The 20,823-nt window shown below is 34.6% G+C and overlaps 1 protein-coding gene across 2 annotated transcripts in view; it reads left to right on the forward strand.

The window, feature by feature from the left end:
- The window catches only part of LOC113235088 (sodium/hydrogen exchanger 9B1-like), a 77,437-nt gene that overhangs the window by 29,390 nt on the left and 27,224 nt on the right, over positions 1 to 20,823 (forward strand). For both annotated transcript variants that reach the window (XM_026470655.1, XM_026470656.1), the window contains exon 3: positions 17,655 to 17,749. In XM_026470655.1, the coding sequence (XP_026326440.1) occupies positions 17,655 to 17,749 (95 nt within the window). The remainder of the gene's footprint in view (positions 1 to 17,654; positions 17,750 to 20,823) is intronic.

The following is a 20,823-nucleotide window of genomic DNA, read 5'->3' on the forward strand; positions in this document are numbered from 1 at the left end:
TCAAAACTCTCGCTATCATAATTTTAAACACTATCAAGATGATAACGATTGGTTAGTTTCTTATTTAAAAAGTAGTTAATGGTTACGACGTTTTGACTATTGAAATTTCAGTCACTGTGCTGCCAGCTAGCGGTCAATAACTGAATGACGACGAACGATTAACGTCTACAAGTAGTATGAAAAGTTCGAATTGTTTACCTAGTTCTCCAAAAAAGAAGTGACCATATTGCAGCGGTATAAGGTTTACTTTCATTTCTTTTATCAAAAAAATATTACGATGAACAGAAAATTGAAAATTTATTAAAATTAAATATAATAAGACAACGATGATATGAAACGCCACATAACTTACACCACAATATTATAACTGTAACTATCGTTTTTGTATTCCAAAATAGCAAAATAAATTTTAAAGTAAAAAAGAAATCCACGATTTTCGAGATTTTGCGCGAGACCATTGACACAGCCTTAAAGTACAAGCGAAAATGGCGGCCTGAGGCTGATTGAGCTCAAGTGTAGCGAACTTCGCATACTGTTGGCACACGTGACACGCTCACTGAGCACTTCCTTTTTTGTTCCGAGGGCAGTATTGTATTTATTGTTCTGTGAACCTAATGTTTAGAAATATACCAGAAATAATATTATTTAACATTTTATAAGTGAATGCAACAAACGAAATGAAACTATTAACTAACTAGCAACGAATAAATGTCCTAATTAGGACCAAACCTCGTGATAGCGGTCAACGAGTTACTCTAAAAAAAGAGAAGATCTGCCTGGAGCACAGATTAACTTTTTTCCTGCCTAGTTTCTTGGAACGCATTCTCTTATTTCGTCGAAAGCAAAGAAAGCTACGTTTGTTAAGTGGTCGCGTTAGACTTTTTTAGTATGCCGGGTGAAATTTATTTAACCTGGAACTTTCAACTTAATTTCTATGAATTATTCTCGGAAAATGGAATAGACTAAAAACATTTAATGCTACGCCACAATAAAATACTCAAATAGAAATAAAATTGAAAAAAAATTTACAATAATTAAGTCATAATCCATTTTCAACTTTATAAGGCTTATAATGAACAACCTATATTTTTCCTTACATGTCACTCAGAGTTATTTTTTAACGGCGTAATTGGCTCATCATTCGTCTTCAAATTGTCTCTCAAATTTGCAAACGTCCATGAAAAATTTATACGTACCGTTGAATGGCAAGTACAATAGTAAATCTGTATATAGATAATGTGTACACGGTAACCGTATAACGAAGATTTTCACACTTTTGCTATACACTGTATTTTGTATGTGTTGTATGATTTTAAGGTATAAGTTGAGTTATGTAAACGCTGCTCTATTTATAGCGCTAGAGTAATTCGGAATGGTGTAATAATATTTACTTAGCTTCTTCATGTTGAATAAAAACCATTATGGTACATCCGCTTTTTGAGACAATTAGAGTTTCGCTTTCTCATAAACACTGTCTTGGCTATACTTTAGTATTATTTACCAATTGAAGCATTGAGAACAACACGTTCGGTACCCGTTGATGATGATGTTATTGCATCGAAACATGTAAAACATTATCAAGTATCTTGGGACAACGACAAACTCATTTCGATCTCCCTTCTAGACGGCGTAATTTTCATTCATTTTGAAGGTGGCGTTCCGCCCTTGTGGCGTAGATTATAAATGTGCGTTTGAATTTCGGACACGTTATCACCTACAGGTTGTAAAAACTTATTTTAATGTAAAAAAATGTCTTAAACGAACGATTTTATCAACCTCAACATGGAGCATCTAGGAGGCCAGTGAGACCTGCTGAAGATGATACTGTCGATTCATTTCAATACACCGAATTTAATGAATGATTAAAAATACGTTTCATTTTTTTTCAAAGTAACTTTTAAATAAGACTGACTCATTATTTATTTCCTCGATAACCAATAATAAAACGAACACCCCAATAATTTACCGGTTGGTGCAACAAGGGCGGATAACACAAGGAAAAAAAATATTTTCAAATGTTTCTAATTGTTTTAAAATAATAATAATAATACCTGAATCTTTAAGCTAAAATATAGGACATATAAATAATAAAGTATATGAGAGTCAATTTGTAAATATTAAAAAGGTGTAAGACACTAAAACTTTATTTTCAATTTCCTCGAATCTCACTTTTACTTGATACGCCCATGTTACACCCAATGCTTTAATTTCAAAACTATGTTTTTTTTGGTTAAAATGTTTAACGGTTATTAATAAAACTAATTACACTAGATGAGCCTATAGTTTCATTGCATGTTTTGAAACAACATTAAATTGTATCTTATTGACAGGTACTAAGGTCGTAAATGGCACCACCATATAAGATTTCTCTGTATGATCTTTCTCTAACTTTCCATGAGGAAAAATTCTGTCTCCTATAATTATAAATAACAGCTTACACTTCCTTAGTTTAGTTCCGAGGTGTAAACACAACCTTGTTACCGTTCATGGCTTACTTTTAGAAAAACCTGATTATATTATGTTTATTTATTAGCGCAATTGAAAATTAAAATATGCAATCAATTAGTTTTCAGCTGCTGTTAGTTAAAGGCAATTTGTATTTTTATTGTTTATAGGTTGATATTTATTATATGAACGGTTTATGTTGATGTTATTATAATAAGATGTTAATAATAAATTTATCTAAATTTATAAGAGATTTTTTTTGCGAAACACTTCGTTGGCTACATTTGTGAAAAAATTATAATATAATTATTTCCAGTAATTCTGTTTTTTTGTGTCTACTCAAAAGTTTACGTTACGGGGTATCACAAAAATAGCCAACGAAGTGTTTCGCAAAAAAAATCTCTTATAAATTTATGATGATCTATAATTATACCTTTATTTTATAATTAACTTGCAACTGCCATGGATAGGCATGTAGCTTACCATCAGGCGCACGGCAAGTTCGTCCTGCCCCTAATTTAAAAAAAAATATAAATAAAAGTAAGTTTACAAATTATATTTTAAATTTTAATTGCCCGATATTGTGCTTGAAGGGGAAAAAAGCGATTTCGTTCAACGACGGCGTTACAAAGTTAACAAATTTAGCCGATTATAACTCAAGAAACGAATTCCTTATGAAACTTCAAATCGTTAGACCAAATCTGTTAAATTTCTTTAACAGATTTGGTCTAACGATTTGAAGTTTACTGTTTTAATTATACTATTGTAGTTGTAATTACATTATGCAAATAAAATAAATAAATAAATTATTGTAAGAGTCGTTAAATTAACGAAGAATCTAGCTCACTACCGCTGGGATTCAAGTGTACCTACAGAAAATAGGTATCTCCTGGTTAAGCTTGTCCCACGGCCTACCTTATCTTGATATTGTAGTCTAATTGTGATCAAGAAAAAGAAATACACTATAAAAAAGTACAACTCATCATCAACTCATTTATACGACTTACTGCTGAGCACGGGTCTATTCTCAGGCGAGAGTTTAGTCCGTAGTCCGCTACGCACGCCCAATGTGGGTTGTGAACCTTCTTCGTCGTGCAGATTTCATCACGATGCTTTGCTTCACCGAAAAGCTAACGGTAAATCTCAATTAAAACTCAGAGGCGGCAAGTCCGAATTCGAACACACCGACTCTGCTAGAGAGGCGGTTGCTCAAGCCTTCTTCTTCTTCTTGGGGTACCATCTCCTACCGGAGGTCAACTATCATTAGGGCTATCTGTATTTTAGACACAGCGGATCTTGTGCTTAGGTTAAGCCATGTCCGGAAATTTTTAAGCCACGAGGTACGCCTTCTACCAGGTGGTCGCTTTCCCTGTACCTTTCCTTGCATAATTAGTCGGACTAGGTCGTATTTATCATTATGCAATAAATGACCAAAGTACTGTAGTTTGCATTTTTTGACAGTACTCAAGACCTCTAATTTCTTATTCACCATTTGCAATACTCTTTCATTGGAAACTCTATCCGTCCACGATAATTTAAAATTCTTCTGTGGACCCTCATTTCAAATGCTTCTAAGCGATTGATTATATTTTGGGTTAAGGTCCAGGACTCTACGCCATTCAAAAGAACCGAAAATACGTAGCAACCTGCCAAATGCACTCTGGTATAGATCTTCAAGGATCGATTGCAGAGTAGATGACTCAACTTTAGAAATACCTTACGTGCTTGTTCAATCCGTTATTTGATCTCCACGCTATGATCACATATTGGTAGAACCAATAGGCTAAATTGGCTTTTTTAAAATAAATCTAGTTTGTCATTAAAATTTGTGTCCTGAACATGGGCAGTCGTGTCTCTGTAAATATTAGATACAGTTACCATCACTGTCGTGTCAATCCAAAACACTATAAATAAATTACAAGAATCGTTCTGCTGATAATAAGGAAAAATATATTTATTAGTTTTTCAATAGAAATAGCTTATTTTACAAAACAAAATTTTAACGACAATTTTAACTACTTTATATATTAAATATAATTATTATTTATATCTAAAGCGCAAATAAAAAAAATAAAAAACCACCAACCTTTTCCCACAATGCTGTTTTTGCTGTTAATTGTACTATCATCAAATACATTTATTTTTGAAGAGTGTTATGTTGAACAGCAATGATGGAGCATTCTTTAATGATATTGGATTCTTACTTGAAACTTAACATTTATAACATAACCATCGATATCTGAGCACATGTTACAAGTAACAAAGGTCACATTGTTTGTGATACATCGCCGACTTTTGTCCAACAACTCTGTTTAAACTTGAATGGGTTGTTTTTAAAAAATCCCCATACATGTTGCCCGTACAATAGATGTTTTCGTTTCTTAAGAATTACACGCCAAGAGAATAAACAATTTCGTATTCGATGTACTACTGTATGTCTCTATTGTTTTTTTCGATGGAAGCGTTTACTTTGAAATGCAAAATCACTTTCCTATTGTCTGCAGCATTCACCACTATATTTAACAAGTCTGATACAAGATTTTTCTACAAAAATGTATCAGTAATGATAATGGGCTGCATAGTTCCTGAATAAACAAACATAGTACCAAACACCGAACGTATCTGGATCTGGCACTCGCTATCACCGACATGTGAGGTGTGACCTCCGCTGAAATAATGCCCGTTATTTTTATACTTGAAAACGTCATTTTTAAAGCTACTGCTCGTTCACTACGCTGACCTCCCTGAGAAGAACGAGCAAAAAAACTCTAGGGATTGCTCTTTTCAAATAAACTTAAATGCTATGGAATACACTTTGAATCATAATTGTGTGGAATATAGACTCTTGTTGTCTTTCCATACTTCTTTATCTTAAACATACTCTTCAATTTTGTAATATGACTTTTCAATTAAAATACTTTTAATGTAAGTTTTAAACTTTAGGAAATGATAATCTTAATATATTCTCCGGAATGTTATTGTAAAAGCGTATACAGTTCCCCATAGAAGAATCGTTTACCTTAGCTAAACGAAATCGTGGACCATGAGGTTGGACTAAGTTCTAAGGTTAATATTTGACTTTGACTTAAAGTATAACCTTCATTGCTCGCTGACTGATAACGTGGCGCATTGGCAGGGTCCAAAGTAACTTGTCCATTTTTATTCATTTAATAAAAATTCGAAAATTTGTGTATTCAAGAAAATGGAGCTCATTTCGTGCAACTAATTACTTAGATTACCATTTTTTTTTCGTTTTATTAAAATATGTTAAGATTTCATGGTTTTTTTTTTCATTTAATTAGCCAATTTTGTGAGAGAGATTTTATTCTTATAATTAACCTTATACCCTAAAAGTGCAGGGTGCATTTTTTTCAGATTAAAGATCAGATTCCCGCGTGTTGCTAGAAATTTTCGAAAATCTATGAATTTAGTTTTATTTCTTTTCAAAAATAAAGGAATGTTTCCTTTAAGTAAAAATTTCTATCTCTAGTATTTAGTACTTTCCCTCCAGGTGGCATTACAAATTTCCACCCGGTATAAGAATATGTCAAATTATGTCTTCATCCCAAAATTAATTATATCCGTTTAGCGTTATTTCAACATAAAATAATATGTCGTTTCTTGTTATATCCAATTCCCAAATTAATAACATTACAAAAAGTATTTAATAGTTTTAAGTAATATTACTGTATTGTATTATCTGTGGTAATATAATTAATTAATTGTACGGACTATGACATATCCCCGTATAACTCAATGATTTTAATGTAACTAAATGCCATTCACGATAAAACGATTTCAAGTGCAATGAGAAAGCCCCTCTATAGACTGTACTTTAATACACCAACTGGTGAATTCGATCATCCTGGGATATCACAGAGCCGTTACACACGGCGAGTTTGAGCAGCGATGCAAACTCATATACCATTTGTTTGGATTTAGTACTTTTTTGTATTAATTTATTGTTGACAAGGAAGTGACCTCGTGAGGCATGCTTTGAAAAACATCGGTTGTTCTCTATTTATAATATATATACTAATATTGAAATGGACCTACACCAATATCCTACTAAAGAGTGAGGGAGAAAATCGATTGAGTTAATTCTCAGCATATTGAATATTTTACATTTTAACGAACATTTGTAAATAAATAAACGCACCCTCCCAGATCTAAATAAATACAGTCAACAGCACACTTAGATGGCATGAAGGTGTATTTAAATTGTAAGTATAAAGAGAGAGTTGATGTCCGAACATAATTTAAACATATGCTACTACCAATCAATCAATCTGCTACTACCTTAATGAGTACTATGAAGATCAAGAAAGCTGCGTTGTTTATGTATTTCTTGTAGACACATTATTCTGTTATTTAAACACCCCATCGGTACAAAAGTAATAAGAGTAAAAGTAATAGATTTTATCTATTTGTTAAATTAATCGGTCATAACAAACGAAGTTACATTATGCACATAATGTGTGCTTGATAATGATGAATTGAGTTTATTCAGGACACGCCTAAACGTAAGAGTGTGGCTTAAGCGGTATTAAGCGACACGCCTATCCGTAACAGTTACCACGCAGAGCTTTAATTCGCAAAGATCTGAGGGACACTACCACTGCGCTTGTCATTCTGAGACATAAGTTGACAAGTCCCATGTGCCAGTAACTTCACCAGCATCCTTACCCTTCATTAATGCTCACATTACAGCGTGGCAATAGAAATATGTAAGGTGGGACTTCCCTGGACGAACTCTTTCACAAGGAGATCTACTGCTACTAAAAAGTGTCCAAGTTATAAGGAAATATGGGATAATATGATCCGCTTCGATCACTGATGAGTGGGCTTTCAATCAAATATAATACTATCATATTGTTGTCGGTATAAAGGTTTATTTATTAAAATATCAATCACTTTGCCAGATAAGATAACCTGCTCATCCGTAAATTGATTTGGATGGAAGTGGATAACTTTAATTGCAAAAAAAAATATGTTATGGACCTCGATAACCTTTTTCCATTAAATGGAGGGTTTTTTGATTCCAATATTATTTACAAAAAAATGCTTCAGAAGTGTTCAAGTGGCCGAACGGTTATCATGCTGGTCAGCCACGCAGAGGTTTCGGGTTCAATACCTGGGCTGGGTAAAATTATTGTATGGCCTACATTTAATTTGTGGCCTGTCTATGTGTGCGTCCATGGCATCCGCAATACAGGGTTTCCCAAGCAGATCCTATGATGAGTGTGTCGTTATTATTATAAAAAAATATAGTGGGGTAAGGTCTCCAATCATGGAACACATAGTAAACCTACGTTCCTAGTCATACAATAAGGCTTTAACTAAGTGTAATGCGTGAGGTTTGGCGGTTCACTTTTAACCAAGGTCGTCGACCTACCGGCCGGCGAAACTGAAAGCTCCAGTCACGTGATTATGGGGTGCGCGGGCGCAAGGAGGGGGAGGGGGGAGCAACGCAGGAATAGTAAAACCTTCTCTTTAGTTCAAGCAGTTTGCAGTTGAAACGGAAAGGCTTACGATAGCGCACGTCGTTCGCTCTCTGAAAAACGTGTTGTACCTTTGTGAATTAAAAAGTGAGTGAGAAATGAAATAATGTCGCACAATAGTTTGCATTATCATTACGACAGTTTGCCCGATAGTGTTCACGAAACAGACCCGCTGAATAAAAGTAGGTAAGTTTTATTTCGGAAAAATTATCAAATAATATTATGTTTATATCTTGTGTTTTTATTACCGTTTTTAAGGTTAGGCGTTTTCAGTTCACTGTAGGTGTAAGTGTAGAAATTTTTAAATGTTATAATATGATATGTGACTTAAAGGGTACCTTTGTTCGACAATATTTGTTCAGTTGTCATGTTGGAACGTGAAAATGGTAAATTCACATATAACACCTTCGGAAAAATTTTAATTTCATTTTTCAACGACATCGCTGTAGATAATTAGTGTGCAAGGAAATGACTGTTGTAATTATAATTACATAATGTTACTAGGTACATACATTAGGTTTCTAAAGAATTCAAAATAAATTTTAGAGGATTAATTACATTCGAGTTTCGATTTAAAACTTAGTATGTTTACTTTACAGAACTTACATATAGACGTCCTGGGTCCCACAGGACGTGTGCTAATATTATTTACGGAAATCATTCTCCGATAACTTCTTTCACTGACTGTGTAGTCGTGTAACTGCTATAAGGTGTCAATTAGATTATACCGACTATGGGTGGGTGATGGTAAATCTACATTAATTTTCACTTTTTCACATTAAATTTGCATTAATTATCATTAAATTTCCATTAATTAACATTAAATTTCCATTAATGCACATTAAATTTCAATTAATTTACATAAAATTTACATTTATCTATATTAAATTTCCTTAAATTGACATTAAATAAAAAAATTACCCAAATCATACCATAAACAGAAATTAACGTATGTATATACGTTATATACGTACTGTACCAAGACAATGCATGTCCACCACATTTTAAAAATGTGCAAATTTCGTAAATATAGCTACCTATATACCTACGTATAATAATATAGTATATGCAAAGGCTCTGTTTTGTTAAAGCGTATTAGTCACTATGATTAACTCGTAATGCGCTATATGTAAATAAAGTTTTACGATCGTAAGTTAATTTGATTCTTGGTTCTTTAACCTTCTTTGAAACTTAGCTATGCACAATGCTACGAACTTTCTTACGTTACTTGTTTACGTTCTTCGTGTAGATTGTTTATTGCCACTTACTTAGGTTATAAAGGAATGTAATGGTATTAGATAATTTAGGTAGGTATTTGATGTCAAAAATAAATTACATACAACCTATTGATAAAGTCTGACTTGCATAATCAAAAAGACTTTCTAACTCAAATGATATTTTGAAACAGGGATTCAAATAATCTATGGTAACCAGAGATGGCCAAGTGCCCGGGTTTTAACCCGGCACTTTTCTTGACAAGTTTCACGTACCTGTAATTTCACCAGCACCCTTGCCCTTCAAAACTGGAACACAATAATGCTGACATTACTGTTTGGCGGCAAAAATAGATAAGCTGGCAGTACTACCCTGGAGGAACTCATTCACAAGGAGCTCTACTGCTACCTAAATATTTGTTATTAATCGAGTTTTGTTCATATTGAATGATATTATTACAAAATGTTTATTGCTTTCTAATCTGAATGATTTGCCTTTCTATTGAATCGATTCGCTTGAAAATCGTCAGACCGTATGCACTTTAATCGATCTTCATAAAAATCGATCGTAATTTGCATCCTTAGTCGTGATAATCCACAGTACGTCTAGGTGGGTGATATTGGGTAGTATAGCTCCTTTTTCGTCTAAAAAAGGCTTTTTTTATATCTAAATTTGTTGAAAAACCCGGACAGGTTAATTGGGTTTTAACTGTCTACACTGGAACAGTCTGCTCTGGTGTTGACAATTTCCATACACACAACAAAATGTATTTAGATCACAAGTATAGCGATTTGAGTAGACGCTGTTTTTGAACGGTTGAAACTAAATGTTAGGTCGTAGTTTAAAACTGATTCTCGAAGAAAGACGTCGATTCAGCAAAGATTGACGAGTGAATTTTTACTCTTGAGTGAGATTGCAGGATTTGAATGGATTAGAGAACTTAGAAATCATAATATTCATGATTAATTCATTTGTGAAAACACAGATTGTATAGAAGTTGACATGTTCAAAGCAAGTAGTATAGCAGCAGTGCTTACTTGTGAATGAGTTCGTTCAGGGAAGCACTGCCAGTGTAGTAGCAATGTCAGCATTACTGTTTTGTGGTTTTGAAGGATAAGGGTGCTGATGAAATTACAGGCACATGGGACTTGTCAACTTATTTCTCACCGCGACGGGCGCAATGGCAGTGCCCCTCAGATCTTTGCGATTTAAAGCTCTGAGTGGCACTGCAACTGTTATGAACAGGCGCACGACTTGTTCGTCCCGTCACTTGATATTATAAAAAAAATGTATAATTACACTGTGTCCCGCCAAACATTAGGTAAACAAATATTTGAGATATATTATACCGGTAGAGACTCACCATATTTATTCATGAATATTTGAACAATATTATTATTATATATTGAGTATGTTAAAGTTACGATTAATCTTTTATAGTACAAAACTTGTACTGGATATTTATATGTTTCTAAATGTAACATTTATTACATTAACTTGTAGTGATTCTCGTAGCTCAATAGTTTATACTGCTAATAAAATAATCTAAAATTTACAAGATAATAAATAAATCTTAGTCACCCGTTAAATCTAAGTGACCTTGAGCTGGTCAGAAAAACGTTTATGTCCATGCAACTTATTGCTCTTAGAGCGAAAAGGACGTTGCGAGTTTCACTTCCGCTCAGATCGTCGCCGATTCGTAACACACGACGTCATTTTCGCTCTTATTAACGTAAAGGTTTTTCTGACCGGCTTAATGCGATACCCACTCGATAAGTGTAGTGACTCCCTTATTCACATGCACTTCATCAAACTAAACCAAGTGTAACATTTTTAAAAAATAATATGACCAATGAACTTAATAAGTCGGTCAGCAATTAAACGCGATTATTGTTACATGTGTCAATTCTAATGGTAATAATTTATTATTGTAAAATGTAACTAGGTGTGAAAATAATAATAATTTCAATAACGAGCACTAAAGGTATGGTCCCATACAAAAAATACACATTTTATTTTTTTCCTACTAAACTATTATATTAATGGCACAATGGGATATGACAATATTTAATTAGAACAATAAAATCTCTCGATTGGCATTTTTTTTAAGGAAATATCGTGAAAAACAATCCAATGTCCGCAATATCGCAGATCCGATCCACTGTTTGCAGCAAAGTTAAGATAAATATAGTGTACCTACCTGTCCCCAATTACGTCAATTTTTAATATTCTTAATTGATTTTCCGAATCCCGAAAAGGTCTGGACATAAAAAATATTGTCGTAAGACAGTCTCCATTTTCTGTCTATGTTCTTCGAAAAAACTCTACCTATTCCTAACCCTGCTTATAAGTCGGGACCAACGCATCTAAAAAAAGTTATAATAAATTGTTTATTAAATTAAAAAGAAGAATTTCCAACTCTATTACTCAAGCTACGTACGATATCAAGATCACTTCCGATTCCTGTTTCCTACCCAGAACTACCGGTTTGAAGGAAATTAATGATGTCAATCGACCTGTCCTTACTCCAATGCCATAACATACATCTCATGTGTTAGTACAAACACGTCTTTATAGGTATTAATAATATATACATTCACGTTTATTACGTGTTTTGTAATTAGGGTTGTCAAATTATTGATTTTTTTCTTTTCTATAAATGTAAACAACTACTTACTTGGTACTTGGTGCAACGGGCTGGTGTCCGCAACTCGACGTCAAGGCGCCTATTTTGCGTGTAGTGGGTGCAGGGTCCTACTCGTGCCACCCAAGCTCCTCCAGGAATTTCAGCAGCCTCTAGTAAACTAAATAATGTAAACGTAAAAAAAGTAAATGTAAACAACTAATAAATGTTTCTAATCGTACCATTGTAATTGTGCACCCATGGACACATAATTAGACGTACATTCCATTTTTATTTTTAAAACGCAAGAATACAAAAATGTTGTTATCATTGAAGAAATAATTTCTCCCGGTTTTAAAAACTCAAATGTTCATAAAAGGACTTATGAAAATGACATTTATACCAGTTTTAAAAGTGCATAATAATATTTGATCAATCAAGTTTTTATTAAGTTAATTAATTCTGGAAATGCAAGGTGGCTCGAATTATGTGAACGGGGAACTATATTATCCCATAGTAGCCCAATGTGGTAAAAAGTTTTTTTCCCGTAACCAAGAATCTTTTACACTTTTTCCGCTACATAGCTGTAATACAATTGGTTTTTACTGAAATGCATTTTTTTAAAATTGTGTGTAACAATAATAATAACATTACTGTTGGAAACTACATACATAGGTATAGGTAGCCTAGTAGGAAATAGCTACTGCTGAATTTAAAGATCGACGTTTCGAGGCTCATTTTCATGCTAATTTCGGGACGAACACTCGTGCGCCTGGTGGTAAGCGACACGCCTGTCGGTAAGCGTCACGCCTGTTGCAAAGATCTGACGTACACAGCCACCGCGCCCGTCATTCTGACTCATAAGGTGAAAAGTCCCATATGTCGTTAAAAACCGAAACGTACCTAATAATGCTCAGTTTTGTTAGCTCAGTGTTTGGCGGCAGAAATAGGTAATTCCCTGGACGAAATCTTTCACAATCTACTGCTACTAAAAGTTACGTACATACGTGAAACTTTAATAGCAACACCTCTGGCTAACGTTGAAGAAACATCGTGATGAAACCTCCACGTCGAAAGAGGTTCACAGCCCTTGGATAACATGTCAAAGTCAAAGTCAAAGATCATTTATTCTATAGGTAAAATAAATTTATACTTGAAAACGTAACGTCACATTTACATTACATTAAGCTAATGCTCGTTCACTACGCTGACTTCCCTGAGAAGAATGAGCAAGAAACTCTAGGGATTGCTCTTTTCAAATAAACTTAAATGCTATCGAATACACTTTGAATCAAATTTGTGTAGATTCTGGAGCCGTGTCGTCTTTCCATACATCTTTATCTAACACGTAGTCTTCAATTTTGTAATATGACTTTTCAATCAAAATATTCTTAATATAGTTTTTAAACTTAGGAATACATAGTTTTTAATCTTAATATATGCTTCGGAATCTTATTGTAAAAACGTATACAGTTCCCCATAAAAATCGTTTACCTTGGTTAAACGAAATCGTGGTATCATGAGTTTGGACTTAGCTCTAAGGTTAATATTATGGATATCTTGTTTTTTATTGAAATTATGTATATTTTTATGGGCATATAAAATATTTGAGTAAATGTACTGTGATGCCACAGTCATGATACCAGTCTCCTTAAACTTTTATCTGAGAGAAATCCGACAGCCTAGACGGTACACAGAACGAATCGCTCGTTTTTGCAATACAAATATGTTTTGAATATCTGCCGCTTTACCCCACATGAGAATCTCGTAGGACATTACACTATGGAAGTAACTAAAGTAAACTAGTCTAGCGGTACTAACATCGGTAAGCTCACGTATTCTGCGGACTGCGTATGAAGCAGAGCTTAATCTGCTGGCCAGGGAAGATGAGTGTGACGTTCTCAGCCCGTAATGGGCCAAATGGGTCTCCTTAGTCGAGACCCAAAGGTGTGACCAAGGGGTGAGACATATAATGGGTAGAAGATGGAATAAGAAGAAGACGTTTGAATGACTGAATCAACGGCCTAATTCCTCTCTTTAGAGAGCCTTAGAAGTTCGTTTCCCAACCAGTATTACCAACTAGACTAGCAAATGTCGTTAGACGGAAGGTTTAGTCACTAGTTGTCGCTAAAACTGTATTTGTCCTCCACATGAAAGAGCGACTCTTAAGTGACTCAACATAAGCTTATTAGCAAGAGCTCACCACAGAGACAAAAGATCAATGCACCTGAAATAACAAATCTACCATTGAGTAGGGCGTTTACAAAGTCCGTTAAAATAAAAACATATTAAATGTTAAAAAATGAAACCTAATTAAAAAGGTGTCAAAAAAGTAACTAAATTTTTTGTTAATCGACTTCAAAAAAAGGAGGAGGTCTTCAAGTCTACTTTTTTGTGTATGTTACGCAATTACTCCGGCATTTGTGAAGCGATTTTGACGATTTTTTATGTTGGAAAGAGGGTGAGGTACCCTTTACAAGTATTGGTTCTAAATTTGAAGAAAGTATTCCACCTTTAAGGGTGGTAAATTAGGGGATTAGGTAACCGATTGTTAACTTTTTATTTTCACTTTGTGTGTAACTACATATAAGCAGAGTTTGTAGTCGGCTCTTTGTTTTTAATAAAAATTACTTCATTGCTTCATACAAATAAACGTGTGAAAAATTTCGCGTAATTTAGTGACAAAGTCGCTAAGGTGACAACACTGTTCCCAGTTGTGGGGTGTACATGATTTGATGATATACTACAACATTTTCTCAACTTAAATTTCAAAATATTGTAGGAAATCCTCAAAGGAATGTCTAATTCCGGCGCATACACAAACCAGTGGTCTTGTTTGACAACCCTATTTATAATTGAAAGTTATGACCTCACTCTTTAGTTCATTCTAAGATTTATTACTTCAATTACAACAAACATGTGCCTACAATTTGTTTTAGAATTGCATTGAGCACTACTTTTAATTGGTTACCCAATTGCTACTTGTTAATCGTTTTATGTTCTTGTCTCCTTTCTCCAATAATGATTAATTATTTGCTTTTTAGTTCTATGAAATCAGTCTGGTGTTCCTACTAACAGGGCTATTTACAAATACAAACTTGATCAAATTGTCGAATATATGTACAGTATACTAGCTAGCGGAGTTAGTTTTTAACTAATTAGTAACTGGCGTGACGGTTTTGTATGTCAAAAACATTTTCGATAATATATTAACAATTGTCATGGATGGTTTGTAAACGACGTTTTACTAGTTTTCGTCACTAGTCTCGTGACACACCTGCCATTAGCCATCGTCAAATTCAAAGGGTTTACTCGGAGATTAAAACATTGCAAACATTTCAAAATAGGCATGAACCTTACTTGTCAGCGCTATTCGGATTCGAACGTGTTGATGACATCCCATATAAAACACACCCTCCTTATTTATTTTATAGTTAAAATAAGTGCACATTTGACCTCCATATCGCCTGATGAAAAGCGAAGATGAAATCGACGATACAGAGCATGACACACCTATATAAATAACTATTCACTCTCGCCTTGAAAAACCTTAGTAGTAGCGTTCAGGAAACAAATCAACAGGCAGGGAATTCCACTTCAATGCCGTATACGCATATGTGGAAATGTAACGCTTTGTGCAATTCTTGGGTATATCCACAATATACGGGTGGAACTCTAGTCTACGTCTAGTCCACCGATGATAGGAAGCGGATGGTGAAATTACATGCTGGTGAAATTACAAGCACATCATAGCACTTTTTAATTTATGTCTCAAGGTGACTCACATCTTTGTGATTTGAAACTCTGAGTGGCTCTGAAATTGTTATAAACAGACTTGTATCTTTTGATGACTTTGAGAATATTGATGATATCTTATTGTAGACTCGATGCTGATGCTAGAAATGAGCTTTAAGCCGTTGGCGACGAAACTTTTAGCAAATCAGTGTTTACATTTAAAACGAAGGCGTCAATTAATATAATACTCACTGCTGAGCTTTGGATTGTTCTACGGCGAGGTCGTAGTGTACCATCCTGGTCGCGTGCGGGTTACTGACTTCAAATGTCATCATTTTAGTTGTTTAATGATTACTTCTACAGCCATTATATATAATATTTTTTTACATGATACACCAATGCACATGTAACTTAGTATTGATTTGCGTTCGTGAATGATTTCTTAGACAAGTCATTACTCAACGACTTTTCAATATGTTCGAAAGAATAGAGTTCATTTGTCATGGTCGTAGAGCGCATAAATAAATATTAATGTGCTTAATACATAGATAGATAGGTGGAACAATTTACTCGAACTCAAATGATCTTTATTTCAAATAAATAAAGCAAATAATCTCAGTACAGAGTACTAAAACACCGACCTCAAAAGTACATGGAATTACATCTATTTGCCAAGTTTTATTGAAATCGGTTACCGGAAAGTGCGCAAACTATATGGAACTTGACACAGGAGATAATAAAAATCGGTTCTCACTACTCAAAGTATATTGAGAGAGAAAAACGCCTTGAATTGGAGAATAGCAAAATCAACCATTAAAAGAATTGCTCCTTATAATAAAATTTAGGCGCTATTTATAAAAATAAAACTTCATGCGTGAACAGTCACCCTCAGAGGTGGATGATTTTCTTCAAAATTAAATGGGACTACTATGGAGGTACCCTCTTTCCAACAAAAAAATTATCATCACAATTGGTTCACAAATACCGGAGTTATCGCGTAACATACACTTACACAAAAAAGCATACAGTTAAATTGAAAACCTCCTCCTTTTTTTGACGTCGGTTAATTACACTTGAAACCTTCACACAATGAACTCTACTACTCTTTTGTAAAGCAGATCCAAGTATGGAGACGCCGTACAATAAACTTTAGTGTAAAGTTTTTGTTTTGCGATAATTTTAAACCTCATAAATGGCAAATCTTGAATATCAACCGGAATTTTATTATAGAAGAGTATGTATGTAGTATAAAATTGGTGAGATCCGCTGGTTCGTTCCGTGGCTTAGTTGGTATAGCGTCTGGCACGGTAAGCTAGAAGACGTCGGTTCGAATCCGGCTGGATCGAAGGAATTTTTTCTGAGTGTTCGATCTTTGTATTAATAATTTTAAAACAGGAGGAGGTTCTCAATTCGTCTGTATGTATGTTACACGATAACTCCGCATTTGTGTGAACCGATTTGGATGATTCTTTTTTGTTGGAAAGAGGGTACCTCAGTAATGGTTCCATTTAAATTAAAAGAAAATATTCCACCTCTAAGGGCGTCAAACTAGAGGATGAATTTCGTTTTCGCGTACTTTTCGGTAACCGATTTCAATAAAGCTTGGTAAATAGATGTAATAATTCCGCGAACTTTTGAGGTCGGTTTTTTCTCGTATTGATGTTATGTTTATCACTATTTTTTATAAAAGTCCTTTTAACATTACATGACGTAATGTAAGAATGAGAAACTTCTCTTTCAAAGACACTCTGAGGCCCATATTGTAAATTGCCCTAACAGCACGTTTTTGCACGATAAAGATTCTATTAACATCAACGGCATTACCCCAAAACATTTAAATAGAGCAATCACGATTTGATTTCAAGTATTTGGTATGGTCACATAAAAATAGTCCTAATTTTTTGTGCGTCCTTGCAACAAGCGTTTCTATTGTACTGTTGAGTTTATTTTCTAGGTTTGTGCCGTTTGTATTATTCATAGTATACCATAGTAACCAAAATTCGGTGCTCATAAGATATAAACAAAAGTTACAATGTTTTTTTTTTATAAAATGTTACACAGATGTAACATTCAAGGCAGTTTATTAGGCTATTGTTGATGACTTAAGACGTTTTAATGTTCAATTTTAACCACAGAAATGGCCGAGTATCAACACACCAAGCGGAGGGACCATCTCGACGGAAGAGCAACCTTCATAATGCATTGGCTGCAGAGATAGATGGATCGTGGGGTCAGTATTCGTAATTATTTTTAATGCTATTTTGTAATAGGATTACGTACGAAGTAAGACGCCAGAATCTCTAAATGCATAAGGGCATTTATTTATGTAGTTGTATGATCCACGTAAGACACTTAATCGCGCTCTTCCTCGATGTCGCTCACCGTCCCACCAGGTGGAAGCGGCAGCTGGCGATCGGTGATAAGGAACGACGATTCTATGAGCTTTAATCTAAGTATCCCAGCAGGTGGAAGTACTGGAGTGCCATTGATAGGCCCTACGGTTCGATACAATGCAATTTCCTTTTAGAATTTAAATGGTAATTTATTGAGCGCTTCGATAGCGCGTTCTATTTTGGTCCATCTAGCGGCAAGGCGAAGTTACTAATATTTTGCACATGACAACTAACATAGTATTATCTCAAAATTGCTTAAGGTTATGTTAATATTGCCTATTTCATTTCAAAGCGGCAGTGTTGTCCTGTCACATTGAAATTAAATCGTATACGAATGACATACAAATACAGCGAAACTTTTGAGACAAATTATTAAAATTATAACGCAATTTTGAAATAAAATATAATATAATGCAATTTTTGAGATCTATGTTAGTTGTCAAGTGCGATTTGTTATGTGGTGTTACAATTTTAATTTAAATTTCATTAATAAGTATGTAAGTAAAATATTTTGTCTGAGTGAAGAACAAGCTTTCATAGATTTGTCACAGATGACACTACAGGAAAGAAAGTCAAAGAAAGCACGAAAACATTCGAAAGGTCTCCTGTTTCGTTCCGTAGCTCAGTCCGGAGAGCTTCAACCCCGTGGTTGAAGGCTTGAGTCCGGCCTGATCAAATCATCATTAAAACATCGTATTATTGAATATAATTAATTTTCTAGATATATATACATAGATAAAAAAAATAATTACATATTCTAGTTTCTCAGATTAGGTATGTCACACGCGTTTGTAACGGCACGGCGCATTTTGTATCGGCGTATTTTGATACAGTAGTCTGTGGGTTAGGTTTACATGAATGTTGTTAAGAATATAGTAACAAAGATGATGCACTCAGACTTCTACGTTTTGAAGTAAACTTCAGTTTAGTAAACTAAATGATGGGACAAACAGTCGTGGGATTGGTGGTAAGCGACACGTCTGTTCATAGCAATTGCAATGCCACTCAGAGCTTTAAATCACATATCTGCGAAGCACTGCGACTGCGCACATCACCCTCAGACATATGAAAATAAAACTGCCTCCGTGGCCGAACGGTTACCATGCCGGACTGCCACGCAGAGGTCCCAGGTTCGATTCCCGGGCCGGGAGAAATGTTTGTATGGCTTACATTTATTTCTCTCGTGAGTTTGGGTGTAATTTGTGGTTGTCTATGTGTGTGTCCATGCCACCCGCGACACATGGTTTCCCTAATGCGGGGCTATGTTGAGTGTGTGCGTTATTTATTTATTATTTATATGTTGGAAAAGTCCAATGAACCTGTAATTTGGCCATAACTTCTTCAAGATTGGCATAACTTCTTTGCGAAGAACAGAGCTCTCTGAGAAAACAACTATCAACTCTTTCGAAATTCGAGCCATTTAAAATAGTAATGTTCCAGACATTCAAAATAATAATTTCTTGGTCCCAAACTACGGAATTTCCTTCGTATACTAAATGTGTATAGCAACGGAATTTACTCCAAGGTTTGCCCAGAACACACAGATCAGAACTAATTTGAAAACATCATTTCCCCAAATTGATCCTATCGGAAATCGAACCCGTGACGTCCTCAACCAGCGTCCACAGAGCAAACCGCTGGGCCACAGAGGTCGTCAAATAAGTTTGTGTGGAGGTAATAATATTTAATTGTAATTCTCCTCTTGTCTATTTATATAGTATATTTAATGTAAGTGGTATGTCAAAGGCTATAAGGCTATTAGCTATCATTAGAATAGAGGCTGTCGCCCATTTAGCGCCTAAGCGTCAGACCAGCACTGCACTCAAATTCATTATTGAAAAAAGAACTATGAAAAGTGTTGTACTACTTTAATTTACGTAATTCTTTGTTAAGAAACATACTGTTTCAAGTTCTTACGTTTTGGCGATTGTGACCAATAGGAAATGAAACTATTGTTCCGGGTTTAAATCGCGTATATTTGTTTTTTCAAGAAGATTTCTCAGTTCCTGAGACCCGTGAAATGTAACATCCCTCTGCAGGATGCAGGAATTTATAAGCTTGACTGTGAGTGCGGTCTCTCTTATATTGGACAAACGAAGCGTAGTATTAGTAACCGCGTAAAAGAAAATATAGCTGATGTCAAACACCGTCGCGTAACAACTCAGCAGTCTGTAAGATGTCATGGATAAACCTTCACATTCAATCAAGTTTGACAAACCCCAGGTCCTTACAAAAGAAGTCCGTTATCTACCCACGATGCTGCGAGAGGCCATTATAAAACATACTAATTTCAACAGGGAAGATGGTTTCTCCGTACCACCAGTTTGGGATCCAGTATTTTTTCAGATGAAAAATCGCAAACAGACATAAGACTGCAACACTGATTAATATGTTTTAATTTGTTGTAATTTCCATTAAAACAGATGTAGCGTAAATTGGAATGTTCTTTGTAAAATTAAAAATAAGGTGTTTAATTAATAACTTTTGGAACTACAGTGAAAACTAATTGGGTGGTTTCATTAATATTAGACATAACTAGTTGAAGACTACCACTTCAGTCAACCGTGATCATGGGACCTGTAAAGGGCCCGCAATGGTTTGCTTGAAAATACAAATATACGCGATTTAAATCCGGAAAAATAGTTTCATTTCCTATACTGTTTTAAGTTTTACGCTTAAATAATAGGTCTGTGCTAATTTTATTTCACAAATTATCTGTTACACAAACGTTAGACCGTAACTCCTGCCAGGAAGGATCTAGCTGACAATCAGTGCATATACTGGGCCCAGAATCCTCGCCACATCTGTGACTATAGACGTAGTTTTGTGTTTGTCTTAGTTACTATTTATATTTATTAATACAAAGATCGAACACTCAGAAAAAACACTCAGAAAAAATTCCTTCGATCCG

Source organism: Hyposmocoma kahamanoa, unplaced genomic scaffold, assembly GCF_003589595.1.
Source record: "Hyposmocoma kahamanoa isolate Upper Pololo Valley unplaced genomic scaffold, ASM358959v1 87, whole genome shotgun sequence".
NCBI classification, from domain to species: domain Eukaryota; kingdom Metazoa; phylum Arthropoda; class Insecta; order Lepidoptera; family Cosmopterigidae; genus Hyposmocoma; species Hyposmocoma kahamanoa.